The sequence below is a fragment of the Trachemys scripta genome, chromosome 2, assembly GCF_013100865.1.
Source record: "Trachemys scripta elegans isolate TJP31775 chromosome 2, CAS_Tse_1.0, whole genome shotgun sequence".
Taxonomy (NCBI): Eukaryota; Metazoa; Chordata; order Testudines; family Emydidae; genus Trachemys; species Trachemys scripta.
The window spans coordinates 169560019-169575011 of record NC_048299.1 but is presented as its reverse complement, the minus strand read 5'-3'; the positions used below and the strand labels follow the sequence as shown (position 1 = coordinate 169575011).

Sequence of the window (14993 nt, the reverse complement as noted above, 5' to 3'; positions counted from 1 at the left end):
AATAAAAAGGTCTGGAGGGCCAGGGGTGGAGAGTGGGTGGGGCGTGGCCTCGTGCAGGACCCGGTCGAGGTAGACCCGAGCAGCGGGTGGCAAAGCGGCCCTCACCTCCTGAAGTACGTGTCAGGGAGTACAAGGCCTGGAGAGCCCCATGCGCCGAACGAGCGTCAGGGGATTCAGCCAGTCTCCCCGGTCGTAGTCCAGGAGGTCTCCGACTCTGGTGACTTCTGCCAGGACCAACCTCTGGCGCACCGCGGGGGACTCCGCCATCTGCACACGGAGCTGGGGGTTGTGTAGCAGGGGCTCCACGAGGAGATCTGCCCCCCCCAGTGGCCGCCACGGACCTGGTCACTGAGAACAGTTTCCAGGTCCGGAGGAGGTCCTGGTAGAAGACCGGCAGCCCGGAGAGGTCTCGCAGAAGACCTCTCGGATCGAGATAAAGGAGCTGCCAGTCATATCAGAGCCCTCAATGGGAATTGCTAGGCATTGTCCTGATTCAAGTGAAATACCTTCTGAGAATCACAGAATGCACTCACCCTGCATGGGGCCAGTGCTATTAACTTGGGATAGAGCAGGGACAGGCCATGGCCAGCCCCTCTCACATCCCTCCCTACCAACTTGTGGAGGCTGGCAATAATTGCTACCTCAGACTCATGAACCAGAATGCGCACAGCCGCTGCACGAGGGGTAAAGGATCCCTGACCTGTCTCCCTACTTGTGCACCTACATGGGACCAGTCACAATCGAACATGCATTTTTCCCCCCCCCACCACCTTTAGGCAGGCAAAATTCTTATGGACTTGACACTCTTTGGCCTCAAAAGAATTAAAATTAAACAGTGCAACAAGTGGCCCAGAGCCAGAATGAAGCACTTCTTTGTTTTAACTCCACTGAAATAATATTAGGTGAAAGAGACAGTATTTGCTTTGGCACGGACATTTCCAAAAGCATGGACACACACATGCAATGACTCAGAAAAGGAAACAAAACTCTGAACCAGAGAGTTCATTCCTGGAAGAGATTGGAGCCCACAGAGGGCTCTAAAATGTCATTTTAATTACATCCTCTGCAGAGATTGTGGGCTTAATTCAGATCTCAGTGACTTCAACCTCATCATGTGCTCAGCATCCTGAATTCCCTTTGATTTCAATCTGAGTTCAGGGTGCTCAACACCTAGCAGGATCGAACCCAGTTACTCCAGTGTAAATCCAGAATAACTCCATTGCACACCATTGACCAACTCTGCATTTACACTGGGGGAGCTGACAGCAGAACTGGAATGGATACATTTAAGAAGAGACAGCTAAGGGGACCTCAGCCTAGTTTCATACCCTTCCTTACCAGCCAGGATACAGTAGTTTTGTGCAGGGCTGGTTCAATTTCAGGGCAACTGCATCTCAGAACACTTTGCTGAACAAATACAGCCAAGTTTGGGGAAGCATATAAGTGGACACACCATTTACGGGGATGGTTTGCACCGACAGTGGTGTCAGTCTAACATTGAAAATTAGAGCTGGTGTGATTAATGTTCCATGACAATTTTCACAGAAAGCGTGTTCCTTTGTCTTAATCAGAAAATCTTGGAATTAATTTTTTTCCAGCCAGCTCTACTGAAAAGTCAATCGGAAGTGAAAGGTACATGTTTCAAGAGCGAGATCTGAAAAGGATATATAGTATTTCAGGCCAATAGAGGAAAGGCAAGCTTTCCTTTGCAGAACATCTGAAAGGATCAGTGAGAAGAGGAAAAGTGGAATTTCAACTTTGAACCAAAGTTAATTGTGTGCAAGTTCTGAAGTACCATTACCTACAGCGTTAATATTCATTTAGGATAAACAAAATAAAGGGGACTCACAGGCTGCACTATAAGTTCAGCACGCATCAGGCAATCCGCACAATTCTGCAAGAGATCCTGAATGGTGTTCTGACGTCTCGACATGGTACCGGTACCATTTTGACTGGGAGGAAAAAACAGGAATAGTAGAATGAAATTTGCAGCATGAATTAGGCTTTCATTTAAATACATTTTCAAAGGAAGTAAGAAATTCATATTCCCAACAATTAAGGAAAGTGATATGAAATAATAAATTTAGTCAGGCTTCTCAGAGATCAATATGCTGCATCTCCCCTCCTATTTTATCCTGCAGTGAAGTTAGAATGCTGACTCTGCATCATAACAATCTCTGTGGGAACAGGCTGTAATTCTAGAAGCATAGGCTTGATGATGACTTCACTGTAGGATCAAGCAGAAGGGAGAAGCTGGCACCTGGTAAAGGAGAAAGTTCTTATTCTAGCACAGATCTGTGACCATAGCAGGGGAACATATCCATCATACAAGAGTAACAAATTCCTTACATTCTTCAGTATATACCAAATAGTAGCACAATTCAGACCAGTGCCTAAGCTGCTTTAGGCTATTCCAGGGGACCAGAACTGGAGTACAAACAACCCAAGACTGAAGAAGCACAAAGGTAACATAAAGCTAACTTTCCAAGCTGCAGCATGCACTCCTCGGCAGCAGCACAGGATCTAGGCCATATGCACTCCTGGGTATTTGGAAACCAGACTGAAGAAAAGCCAAACCATATGGACTCGATTTTAACCCAAGCTCCTTTTCTACATCCATAATTCTTTGTGGGCTCAGCTGATGTCTTTGGATCTACAAGTATCTCTCCCCTTACACCTAAAATCTACATTACAACAATTGCACCTGCAATTATTTGCACTCATAAAATTCAAAACATAAAAAGGGAGCATTCTTGTTAAGTGGCCTATATTTTTCAAATCATTTTTTTTACTAGCGTATGAGAACACTATTTTTGCCTATTAATCTTTTAGGTACCCTCTCTGAAAGTAAAATGCCTTATATTCACAGGAGTTTTATGTAAGGGGAGAGATCTTCAGCTGGGTCAAATGAACATAGCTTCACTGACTTCAGTGGAGCTCTGCTGATTCATATCAACTGAGGTAAGGCACAAAGGGCTGGTCTACACTAACCCCCAGTTCAAACTAAGATACGCAACTTCAGCTACCTGAATAACATAGCTGAAGTCGAAGTATCTTATTTCGAACTTAAAGGTACTTACCGCAGGTCCAGACGCGGCAGGCAGGCTCCCCCATCGACTCCGCGTACTCCTCTCACAGAGCAGGAGTACCGGCGTCGACAGCGAGCACTTCCAGGATCGATCCGGGATCGATTTATCGCATCTTGTCCCAGAAGATCAATTGCTTACCGCTGGACCAGCGGGTAAGTATAGACGTACCCAAAGAATGTATGAAAATTCCAAAAGGTCCATTATGTCAGTCTAAGAATCTCCATAGCTGACAAAGAAAATCCTTTCCAAATAAACTAACCTACTACAACAATTTAAAAGACTGAAGAACAAGTATAAATCCAGGAAGCCTACACGTATGTGTGCATTAACTGGCATGCACTGACTAGAGAAAAGATCCCTGTATCTGAAAGTAAAGGTGTAACCACAAGATTCTGTACTTCAGCATCAGTTTCACTTTAAAAATTTAGACAGGCTAATTCCAGAAATAAAAACTTTGCTTTGGTGAAGTGCAATAAATGGTTCTGCGTAGAACTGCCAGGCAGGTGTAGCTATTTGGTGCCAAAGCCCCAGCTGGTAAGACAGGGTAGCTCCAGGAAGTCAATGGAGCTATGCCAATTTACACTAGACAAGGAGCTGGCCTTTGAAAAGGATTTATCTGCACAAACATACATTCACATTCAAAAATGTCCCTCCTATTTTAAAACTAAAAGAATATGGAAGTGAACTTTCTAACAAGTTCTTAAATGAAATATTAGCTAATATAATGCCTAAACACACTTTGATTGACACAAACTCTACAACAGTGGCAGCAAACAAATCTAACCAGTTGTTGAAATATATACCACCTCTTATTATATCAAGGATTAAATATCACTATGATTTTTCATCAACATGTTGCAATCTCTTACATTAATACACTATAATATTTTTCACTCTCTCGAGCTGTAGGGTACTTTATAAGCAATACAGGGTAGCATTTTCAAAAACCATGACCTAACTCTTTGTTCCTATTGAAGTCAAGAGGAGTTTATTCCTATTGAAGTCAATGGTAAAACTCCTCTTGACTGCAATAGGAACAGTTAGGACAAGTCTGCATTCTTCTAAAAATCCCATCCATGCTGCCTAGCAATCATACAGCCAATCTTGTAATGGAGGCAACAGCCAAGTGGATGAACAGCTGGGAAGAGAAGCTTGGGCCAGAGAAATCAGGGCAAAATCCTACTCTTCTAAAATGTGATATGGCATCTTTAATATGCATGCATGGAAGAAAGAACCTTGATTTTTAAAGTCTCATCCAAATGGCCAATACACCCTGCACACAACTCCATTTATGTTCTTCACAAGGCTGTAGGATCTAGTTAACCCTGATGTGATTCAAACCAAATGAGCTGTTACAGAAGCATCATGCTGACGCACACATCTTCTGAGATTGTTTGAGATGAAACAGACTTCCGGATATGAAACTGAAGGATTGTTATTATTATTTGTACTGAGATAGCACACAGCGTCCCCAGTTAGGGATCAAGGTCCCGTTGCGCAAGGCATTGTACACACATACAGTAAGAAGACGGTCCCTATCACATATGGAGTCATTCTTTCACTTAGTCGAGAAGAACCAGTGGATTCACACTGTCAAAATCACACAACCTGTCTATTTAGATAGAGGGGAAAATCAGAGATCAGGTCTTTTGTCTGGACTTCCAAAACAAGAGTGCACTGACTTTTACTAAATATGCATTTGGGACCTGATTCACCGTTACATTATTCTAGTTTTACATTGTTTAAGTGAATGGAAACCTATGGAATTACACTGGCATAAAAACAGAGTCCGTCAATGGTGAATCACGCCTTAGGTCTGGAATGATTTATAAATCCATATTTTTTATTACATCTCAAAGACTTACACAAGAATATTTATTCTGATGCTAATTCATGACTTTCAAAAGTATGATATTAAAATATCCTAAAGCAGCAAAGAAGCATTTTGTGCTTTTATATAAAAGTATGTGTATATATCAAAACAATTTGATTTTGGGGCAGGGATGCAGCTTTTAAAACGTAGGGTAGGGTGGTGTATTTTGCAAAAGCTCCAGCATGTACCACTCCAGGAGGAGCACCAGAAGAGAAATGAGGCAGAATCTCTCCAAGTTCTGCTCCTTGTGCACTGAAGGCATGCACTTTGTTCCATTCCTTAGGATGGAGGCTACTCCCCTGCTACATTAGTCTGTGGCTCTCCATGAGGGAGCAAGGATGTGGCTCCCCAGGGATTGCTGTTGTGATCAGTCTTTGTGCAGGAACAGATTTCATGAGCAGCTCCCAACCCTACAGAAGGGCGGGTCTCAATCTGGCCCTAACTAATTATTCTTAGATTTTAAACCATGTTTTCATGTGTGCACGTACAGGACGTCCCACACCTAAGCCTATATATGACTGTTAATTAGCAATAATCCTCACAACTGCAAGAGGAGGAAAACAAGAAAACATTACTTTTAAAATGAGACAGAGACACTTTCCCAAGGCCACACAACGAGTCAGCAACAGAGCTGCGGTAAGCAAGAACTCACTTGCATGTCTGCGCCTGTTCTCTATCACCCAGTGTTGCTCACTGCTAGTGTTACTAGAAACATTTGAATAGTCTAAAGATTTCTTACATTATATATTTTGAAAAGAAGTGATTTCTCTTTTGTTAACACTTAAGTCCTGACCCTCAAGTCCAGCTGAGCTGTTCTCAGTACAGAACCTAAGAGGTGAGCAAAGCGGGAGGGGGAGGGGGCAGGGGGCTACATAGCACTTTTGCAGTCCCAGAGGCCCAGGACTCCTGAAGATCAGTATGGTCCCAGTGTAAGCTGGCACAGCCTTAGGGCTGATCTAACTTCCGCCAACGGGACATTGACTGGAGAGTAGCAGCACTCCCGCTGCAGGCAGTGCAGAGAGGTGGGGTGGGGCTCATGAACAGCCAGGTGCCCTCTGCAGAACTAGTGGATACCTTCAAGAATCCTTAGGTCAGCTTTACAGCCCCTTTATGCCTGGAGAGCAACACAGAAGGGATGCAAAAGGCCAAACCTCTGGCCTGTGTATGTATAAGAGGATACACATCAAAGGGCCAACAACACCTAAAGGAGTTAAATGGTTGCCGCCCCCCGAGAAACAATTTTTCCTGTTTTCACAATTAAAACAAGTTTTTAAAATTATCTTTATGCTCAGGTTCAAAGACCCAAGCAATTGCCATATGCAACAAGCCAACACTTGAGGGAAAAAATCACGTTTTTTTTCACTCCCTCAGACTTGTCTGAACAAGCAACAGATTCATCAAGGCATTACTTGATATGCTCACTCAGCAGTGGTTAATAAAAACCTGAACTGGATTCTAAATTCGAAGAGCAAGCGCTGTATGCATCTTGTTTAACCAACTGCTAAACAACTTTATATTTGCTGCCTACTAGTCACAGGTGTTCCTGAACTTGGACACAAAAGTACTCCAATCAAATACTAACAAAAGCTGTGACCTGCATGTTATAAATTTTATATGCTCACAGGAAAATACAAATGAGACATATTTTGAAGAGGAGCGTGTAAAAAAGTAGCTACATATCTAGTCACAATATTTAAATAGATGTAACCAAAAATAAAAATACCATAAAACAAGGTTTCCCACGGTGAATGCATGAAAAAATCAGGAATGTTATAACTGAGTTTTCGATATATCACTTTTGTTACAAGTGCTAATTTTGCATATTGAAGCCTCACCAAACGGACTCATCTTGTGAGGTGTTGAACACCTTCTGAGAGATGGTAAGCATCCTCCACTCAACAGAAGTTGAGGGAGCACAGCTCAGGAGGCTCTGTACCTTGCTGGATCAAGCCTTTAATCCTGTAATAGAGAAAGACTTGGGTGAAATCCTGGTTCGAGTGAAGTCAATGGAAAAATTCCCACTGACTTCAATGGAGCCAGGGAGTTTCTTCACCATTAAAACATACAGGATTAAGCCTTAGGAACAACATCATCTTTTTAAACACACTATCTATCTGCTGAGTATAATATGCTTCACTAACATTTACCCACATAACTTTGTCTTTCCCATTCTTAAATCTCAAGGAGTATGGAATTGGGCCCAAAGGCTTTAGCTTAGTGTGCAGATCCAGGAAATATACTTCTTCTAGCAGAAGCCTCACTTGAAAGAGACCGACAAGGCTACAACTACACTACATACATCACTTGAAAGAGGCTTTTTTTCTAGGAAGACAGCTTGTAAAGAAGTGGTCTCACCCACTCTCCTGTAAAGAGCGAGTTATGAAAGTGACAACCTGTTTTTCTTCCTTATTTCCCAAACAACTCCCAACAGTCCACCCCATTTCTTGCTGTGGGTTTTCTTCTTTTGCTGACCTACAAACAATAGCTTTGTTAGCTGATTGTGTTCTTTGCTTTCTATCTTCTGATTGGTCACAGCAGGGGCCCTCCTCACTCACAACTTGAGACTGTGAAGGGGAGCAATCTTATCAGTGAAGAGGATTTACATTGGCCGATACCCTGTAAACCACAGCAATGCTCGATAGGCAGGAAGAAAGGAAACTCCAGTCTTTTTTTCTGAGTTTACTGTTTGTTATTCTGCCAGACCCTACAAGCTACTTCAGGGCTGGTATGTGGATTTCTCACTCCCTTGCAATTTGCTGGGTGTGTGAGCTACAGTACATTTCAAAATAGCGCATGTATTTAAGTGAATTTGGATTTGCAGCCAAGTATTATGTGCTTGATAATTAGCTATAGACTGAACTGGTATACTGGATTTTATCCCTAGATAGCAAAGGGTTAGATAGTCAATTGCCTGATGAACTGGCAAGATTCACTGTCAAACAGTATCTACTTTCAGGACTCAAGCTCATCCCAAGTTCCCAGGCCAGCAGAAGCTGGGAATACCGCAGAGACAGCATACTCAGCCCTAAGGGTAGGGAGCGCCTAGCACTGCTCTGTGAGTAAGATGTTACTCAATGCGAATAAGAGGGGGAGGTGTGTAGGCCTCAAAGCAGCAGGATCGGGCCCCAAATTTAACCCTATTGATTTTAAAATTAAGGTACAGTAGCTTTTGCATTTTAAAAATATCCCGGTTTTGGAGGTTTAACATCTCCACTGAAATCTGGCATATGAATTGCCAGCCTGAATGCCATTTATAAGATTGATTGAATAGATTATGGCCCCGATTCTGCAGACCTGCTACAGGCAGAATTTTCGATGTCAATGGGAGCTCTGCAAACAGCACAGCTGCAGGATCAGGCGCTAATTATTTTCTAATTATACAGTAATAAAAATGTCCTTATCTTTTGGACACATCCCAGCTAAACACCTAACTGATTTTAGAAACATCAGCCTTTGCAAAGAACTATTCCTCAGACTGGGGTAAAGATGTTCAATGTTTTGAAGAGAAACATTTCAAACATTTTGGACAAATGCATTTCAGCTCTTTGTTTAGAACATTATTTTCCCATTCAGACATAGGCGCTGGAAGTAGGGATGCTACCACACCCCCTGGCTTGAAGTGGTTTCCATTACATACAGGGTTTACAGTTTGGTTCAATGGCTCTCAGCACCCCCACTATAAAAATTGTTCCAGCACCCCTGCATTTACATGAAGTTTAAACACAAAATCTCATGAAAATGGGACCAAAACTATGGACTAGGGTTCCATGGGGAGATCTCCCAATGGAGTCAAGAGGATTTTTAGTCTGAACTCCTGGCAAGATTGGGCCTTGTCAATAAAAAGATTAAAACAAAGGATATGCTGTCAAGAAGAAATGAAAGGATGTTGATGCTAGACCATTAACAATAGCACTCTCAATCAAGTCCAAATTGAAATAAATTATGCCTACGCTTTTTATACCACTATTAAAAAATAAAGAAAAGCTAAATTAAAATAAGTGTTAAACAAAAATAAATTAAAGGGACCTCATATCTCCTCTCACTTATTCTGGTTCAAATCAGGAGAAATTTAGGAATAACTCCAATGAAGCCAATGTAGTTACACTGGGATAAAACCCATGAAGGACGGAATAGAATAAAGGAGGAGTGTATTCTTCCATTAATTTACATGTATAACTTATATTAAATGTTATTAATTGGATTTTTGGGTGAGCTCGTGATGGCAGAATAAAGCCTTAAGAATGCAACACAGCCTATGTATCTCAAAGTTAAAGGATAGGAGATCTCCATCAAAGGATTCCACAACGGAATGATGCTACATACCACTGGTAGAACATCGTATTATTCCAGTTATCCAGCAATTTAGAGTTCAAACATGAAGAGGTATTATAATTTATATTATTACAATATGTGTAATAATAATATATTGGTTTGTAATAACAATTAATTATCTTTAATTATGACGTAAGGGCACCTTATCAGACATAAACTATACTAAGAACCAGAAGATTGGGCACATAATTCACAATAACTAATAACTAAACAACATGTAATGTTTACTGTTGTGTGGCCCACTAATAAAGGATCATATGTACCCAAGCAGAGTTGCAAGTGGTGGCTTGGGCAGCCTTACTTCCAAATGTCTTTTATGGAGGTATTTGATTCAGTACAGTTTGTTTATATGTGTCTAGTTCCTTTAGCATATTCCTCGGAAGAAATGAGACAATGTGCCATCAACAAAAATCACAGGGTCAAATTCTACTCTAAATCAGGTTTATACCATTGTATAGCCAAGGCAACCCAGCTGAAGTCAATAACGTGATTAAATCAATGATAACTTTAATAGAGGTACTCCAGATTTACCAAAGTGTAATTGAGAGCAGGATTTGATTTATGTGGTTTATCTTTCAAGCAGGCAATATCAATGTATGATTGAAGTAAAATATATATGCTACTTTTCAGCCATGTGAATCACTAACCAAAATGATTAAAGTTCTTTTCTATATACACCTTGATCAGACAACTAGTATTTGGTAGGGCCAAGTTTTACCCCATAGTTACTCAAAGTCTTCAGTAAGACAACTAGGACCAAGTCTCACAATCTGAGCTATTTAAAGAAATCCTTCTTGAGTGTACAGGGGTCTAATCTGATGGAATTCATTACAGTGTCATGGCCTTAGATTGTAATGGCTGGCAGAGATTAGAAACAAATGCAAGAATTAATAAAAAGTGGTTTCATAATTTATGGTCTGGTCTACATGTAAAAAGTTTTACTGACATGATGTCAGTAAGAGCTGGAATTTTTCACTTTCATAGTTATGACAGTAAAAGCCTTAACATGCATGCAGCTATATCAGTATAAGGTGCTTTGCATCAGCATAGTTTATTTCACTTCAACAAACCAGAACAGACTATACAGGTATATGCACTTTTATACTGGTATAATTGCATCTACACTAGGGGGATTTTCCTGCTTTAACTATGCCATATTGTAGTGGCTCTAACTAGTACCTAAGTCCTCCAGAGAGAGCCCCCATATGAAGTAGAAAAGTGATCCAAGTAATAATTAAAATTATTCTTTGCTTGCCCTCAAAGGACTCCCAAAAAATTAGCTTACTTAGAAAGGTAGCAAGATCTGATAAAATAAACTGTAAATAGTACTAATCTCTGAGTTGACTTCAAACCTGGTTCACAGCAGTTACAATAAACCAGAAATGTTTATGAAAATATTCTGTTATTAGACTACCTCCACCAACCCTAGGGCCAACTAAGAGTGATCTATTTTTAAAGGATTTTCTTCAAAGAATTTGACAGGTGGGGGAAAGGAGATAAAATATTCTGAATTACACAACATGCAAACAGTTTTCGGAAGTGTACTGTATTACAAGCTGCAGACACACACAAAAAGTGGACCTGGGTTTTGAAAAGTACAGGTGAACTCCAAACTAGTTCTCTTTTTGTCTACCTAGACAATCCACTTGTATTTGCTTTTCCTAACTCTTTAAAACACCTGACAGAATGCTAAGAGCAACAGTGACGGATGTCTCCCGTTAATAAGCAACAGCGACGCCATTACAAGAATCTTCACACTGTTGAAATTTAGAAACTTCTACACAAGCTGTCAACCCTGCCATGTCCCTGCTCTGGATACAAACTCAGAGTTAGAACCCCACAATTTCAAGCCGGGCTTTGTTGCAGAAACAGAATAAACAGCATTTGGTAAACTTAGATTTAAAAAACAACAACAATGCATCCAAACAGCAACAAAGACAATAAGGCAACTTGATCTCTTCCCAGGGTACTGAACAGCAACCCCCAAGAAAATCACCCCACTATTATCGGGTTTGCACAGTCTTTCAATGGTTTCTTTTATTTTTATTCCATTTTGAGATGACTAAAGGCTGCTGAACCTTCTTTGTGTTATGGTTAGCTTTGCTTCGCTCACAGACAGCAAAATCCCATGGGCGTGAATGAGTTGCAAAGAGCTTTATCTAACAGCTTCTGAAGAGGCCCAGATCTCCATTCCAGGGAAGAGTAAAAAGAAAGCCTACAGAGCCAGAGATGATGATAACTATAAATGTTCTTGTATTTCACAGGAAAAGAGATCAAAGAGCACTGGCAAGGTAAAGATTTCATATTTTAACAGGTAAACGTCCAGGATACAAATCTTGTTCGGCACATGGAATAAGTAATGTATAAATAACTCCCTCTTCCTGCAGGGAGTGTTTATTCTCCCTTCTCCCTGCCCAAATGTACCAAACAAATAAACAAACAAGGAACTACTGAGGCGAAATGAATCGCCTGCAGAAAACCAGCATGCAACAGTAGCAGTAAGTTACAAACTTCAAGGCTCACTTGCGTTAGAAAGGAGTTTGGGTGGAATAACTCGTCCCCTCCCCCTGTGTACACCAAGAGTACCTAAAGGGGAACAGGAGGAGATATTTTTGCAGCTTCTCCACTCTTGTGCAGAGCCTGATCTCTTCTCGGACTGAGCCGCAACCCCACCCCACTCCCCCCTCCTCCCTCACCCAGCTCAGCCGATCAATGTTTTCTTTTTTTGCCTGCGATCCCGTCGGGGGACCCACGCCCGCCGCTCGGCTGCACCTACCCGTATCCCTCCGAGCTGAGGTCCTGTACATAGTTTTTCTGGATGGTGTACATTTTGTGGGTAGTATGGCCGCTGCCGCCCACCATATGGGAGTTCATCTCGTAGCGCATATCCGGGCCGGATTCGGCTCTGACCATCCGGGCCAAGGTGTTGAGCCGCGGGTGGGACTCGCCGTTCATGCTCATCTCGGCGGCGGGCAGGGGCTCGGCGAAAGCACCGGGGAGGACAAAGCGATCAGGGCAGAGTCATTCACAGCCAGGCCGGCTCCCAGCGGTCGGGGCTGCAAGTACCAGGACGGAGAAAGGGGAGCGACAGGTGGGGAGGAGAAGGGGGGAAGTGCCAGCGTCCCTAGCGGGAGTGTCTGCCCAGGACGGTAGGCGGGGGACTGGTGTGAGTTCAGGGGAGGGGGACAGACGTGCAGAATGGAAGCGGGTGCAAAGGCACAGGTGTGTAAAGGGGGGGAGCGGATCGGCTGTCCTCAGCGGGAGGGGAAGAAGAGGGAGAGGTAGCGAGGGGAGCAGAAGAAATGGCACCAGGTACAAAACTAAGCGGAGCGGGAAAGAGCGTGGTAGGGGCGCAGGCGTCTGTCTCCGCGGGGCGCAGGTTGGGGCAGCAGTGGCAGGAAAGCCGGGCTGCTGCAGGTGGTGGTGGTGGAGAAGGAGGCGAAATCCAGTCCCTCCCCGCTGGCGGAGGACAGGCGCAGCCACACCTTTTGGGTGCTTTTTTAAACAATGACAAGCCTGGGCGTGGAGCCGCCACCGCTCCCACCCCTCCCTCCTCGCCTCCTATGTCTGACTCCCGCCCCCCACCTGAGCCCAGCCCTGGCGCTTGCTCTCGGCGTGCGACGCCCATGGCCAACATACACACACACAAGCTCTGCTGGGTTCTTCCTTTACGGCGGCCCCAGCTCCGCCCAACCACCGGGAGGCAGGGCGAGGAGCCGAGGCAGCGCACGGGAGTGTCTCCACGCGGGGGAAGGCTCCCAGGGAAGCGAAGCGCCCTGTTCCCAGCAGCGCGTCCGAATGACCGGCTCATTGCACACCCCGCCCCAGCGAGTTGCCTTCTTTTGCAAGTGTGTGGCTGTTTTTATTAACTGTTGGGAGCCCCGGCTGGTTCTTTGCATTTCTTTGGATGGTGTCCAGCTCTTGTCCGCTGCCAGGCCCCCGCGCTGCACATTGCTCGCCCCCACGGTTCTCGGGTGTGTATTACCTACGCGCTCACGCCCACCGTGTGTAAACACAGCGGAGACCTGCTCTCCCAGGGGCTTCAGCCTTAGGTACTAGCTAGCTGCACCACAGCGTGCAGGGCGTCTCTCCCCCCATTCCCCCCCTTGCACTCACAGGTTAGGCACAACTGTAGATAGTCGCTGCAAACTACCTGCTTGGAGCGACTGAGGCCTGGTAGCTTCCCCGGGGCAATCCGGGGAAGTAAGGCTGAGATATGGTCACACCCCCTTCTAAGCCAGCCGGGGCAGAAATAGGCAGCCATAGAGGGAAGGCCAAACTGCACAAGTATTGTTCCTACCTAAGGACAATTTTCCTGGAGCTTCTACTAAGGTAGTAGAGAGCTGCGCTGTGCCCAAAGCTGGCACTAGTGCCTGATAGGTACAGCCTGCTCTAAATGGCAGAACCAATGCAGACACAAAGAGACAAAATAATCCGCATTAATAGAGCCATAGCAGAGATTAATTTGGGCCACGATTCGTTAAACAGAATATTCTTCTGGGGCATCTAGGGTTTGCATTGTATATTAGTAAAATCGAGGTAAATCACTATCTCTTCACCATTGTCAATCAATAAAGGCTTGATTCTGTGAACATTTCTCAATGGGTAAAAGCTTCCCACCGTCCAAATCAAATACATTGCTGAAGTAGCACTGCATTTCCTGTGTCAGCAAAGGCAATGTCTGAGTTGAGTAATTTGCAGACTCTGTGTCTCTCTCTATGGGGAGCTGGAGCATGTGTGTATGAGAATCTCTTGTATGGGGAGCAGCAGTGAGAGGGGGTCTGTGACTCTCTTGTATGGGGAAGCAGGGGTATCTTTAACAGCAACCAGGGGTCTAACTGGGATCGCTCACTCAATGCTAGTTTTTCTTGATGGCTGCCCTCTTGTGCTCCAGAATCTAAGCTTTGTTTTTTGTTTGTTTGTTTTTTAATAACTGGATTCTAGAGCTGGGCTGGGCTGTTCTCAGTAAAATTTGGAGTCAGCAAAGGTATCTATAAGATGCATTATGGCTTCTTGAGCCTCAGGCCCCAAGGCCAGTCTTGAGGATCACTTTAGAACAACCTCCGAGTCATTAAAAGTTGTGCTGACTTCAGCTTGCAAGGAGCCATTCTAGCTCCTAGGAATAGCCTGCATGGGAAGGGCATGTTGGGGCCCTGCACAAAAGAGGAACGCACAGAGCGCCTACATTGCCTGGTTTTTAGAGGTGTTGAGTACCCATTGATCTCACTGAAGTCGAAGGAGTTACTCTGGGAATGCACCCGTGTAAATTAGATCAGAATGTGGCCCTAAGTACACATGACATTGTAGAGGAGGGAGAGCTGTTCCAAATAAATAACAGTCTTTAGACTGCCTACCAAGAGAAGGAACCTATCTATAATGTAAACAATTTAAAATGCCAACCAACTGCAACTCTGTGTTTGTATGGTATCTACTGTGTCAGAGAACAGATGGTTTTCAGTGTTGGGTTATTTGAAGGAAAAGGGTGACTAAGTTTTATGCCCATGACTGGGGTGTTTTTTGCAGGCATAAGGGAGCAGTGCAGAAAAACACCAAGGATGAGCAAATAAGAACAAGTGAGCACTTAAGTTTGATGCTTCAGCAAAGTTAGGAAAGCAGGAAGGAGTATGGAAGGAAATAAGGGCAGAGGCAGGAGCCAAGTAGACACCTATTAGAGGGATGAGGAGATGGTTGAGTTTCAT

General features: G+C 43.8%; 1 protein-coding gene across 2 annotated transcripts in view; it reads right to left on the bottom strand.

Annotated features, from left to right (window-relative positions):
• DSP (desmoplakin) overlaps window positions 1-12786 on the bottom strand; it is a 48763-nt gene extending 35977 nt beyond the window's left edge. Inside the window, exons 1-2 of one of the 2 annotated variants that reach the window (XM_034762280.1) lie at window positions 12071-12786; window positions 1850-1952 (exon numbers count right to left, since the gene is read on the bottom strand). In XM_034762280.1, the coding sequence (XP_034618171.1) occupies window positions 1850-1952; window positions 12071-12255 (288 nt within the window). In that variant the 5' untranslated portion in view covers window positions 12256-12786. The remainder of the gene's footprint in view (window positions 1-1849; window positions 1953-12070) is intronic. The other variant, XM_034762282.1, reaches the window with a different exon arrangement.
• Window positions 12787-14993: the final 2207 nt, after the last annotated feature.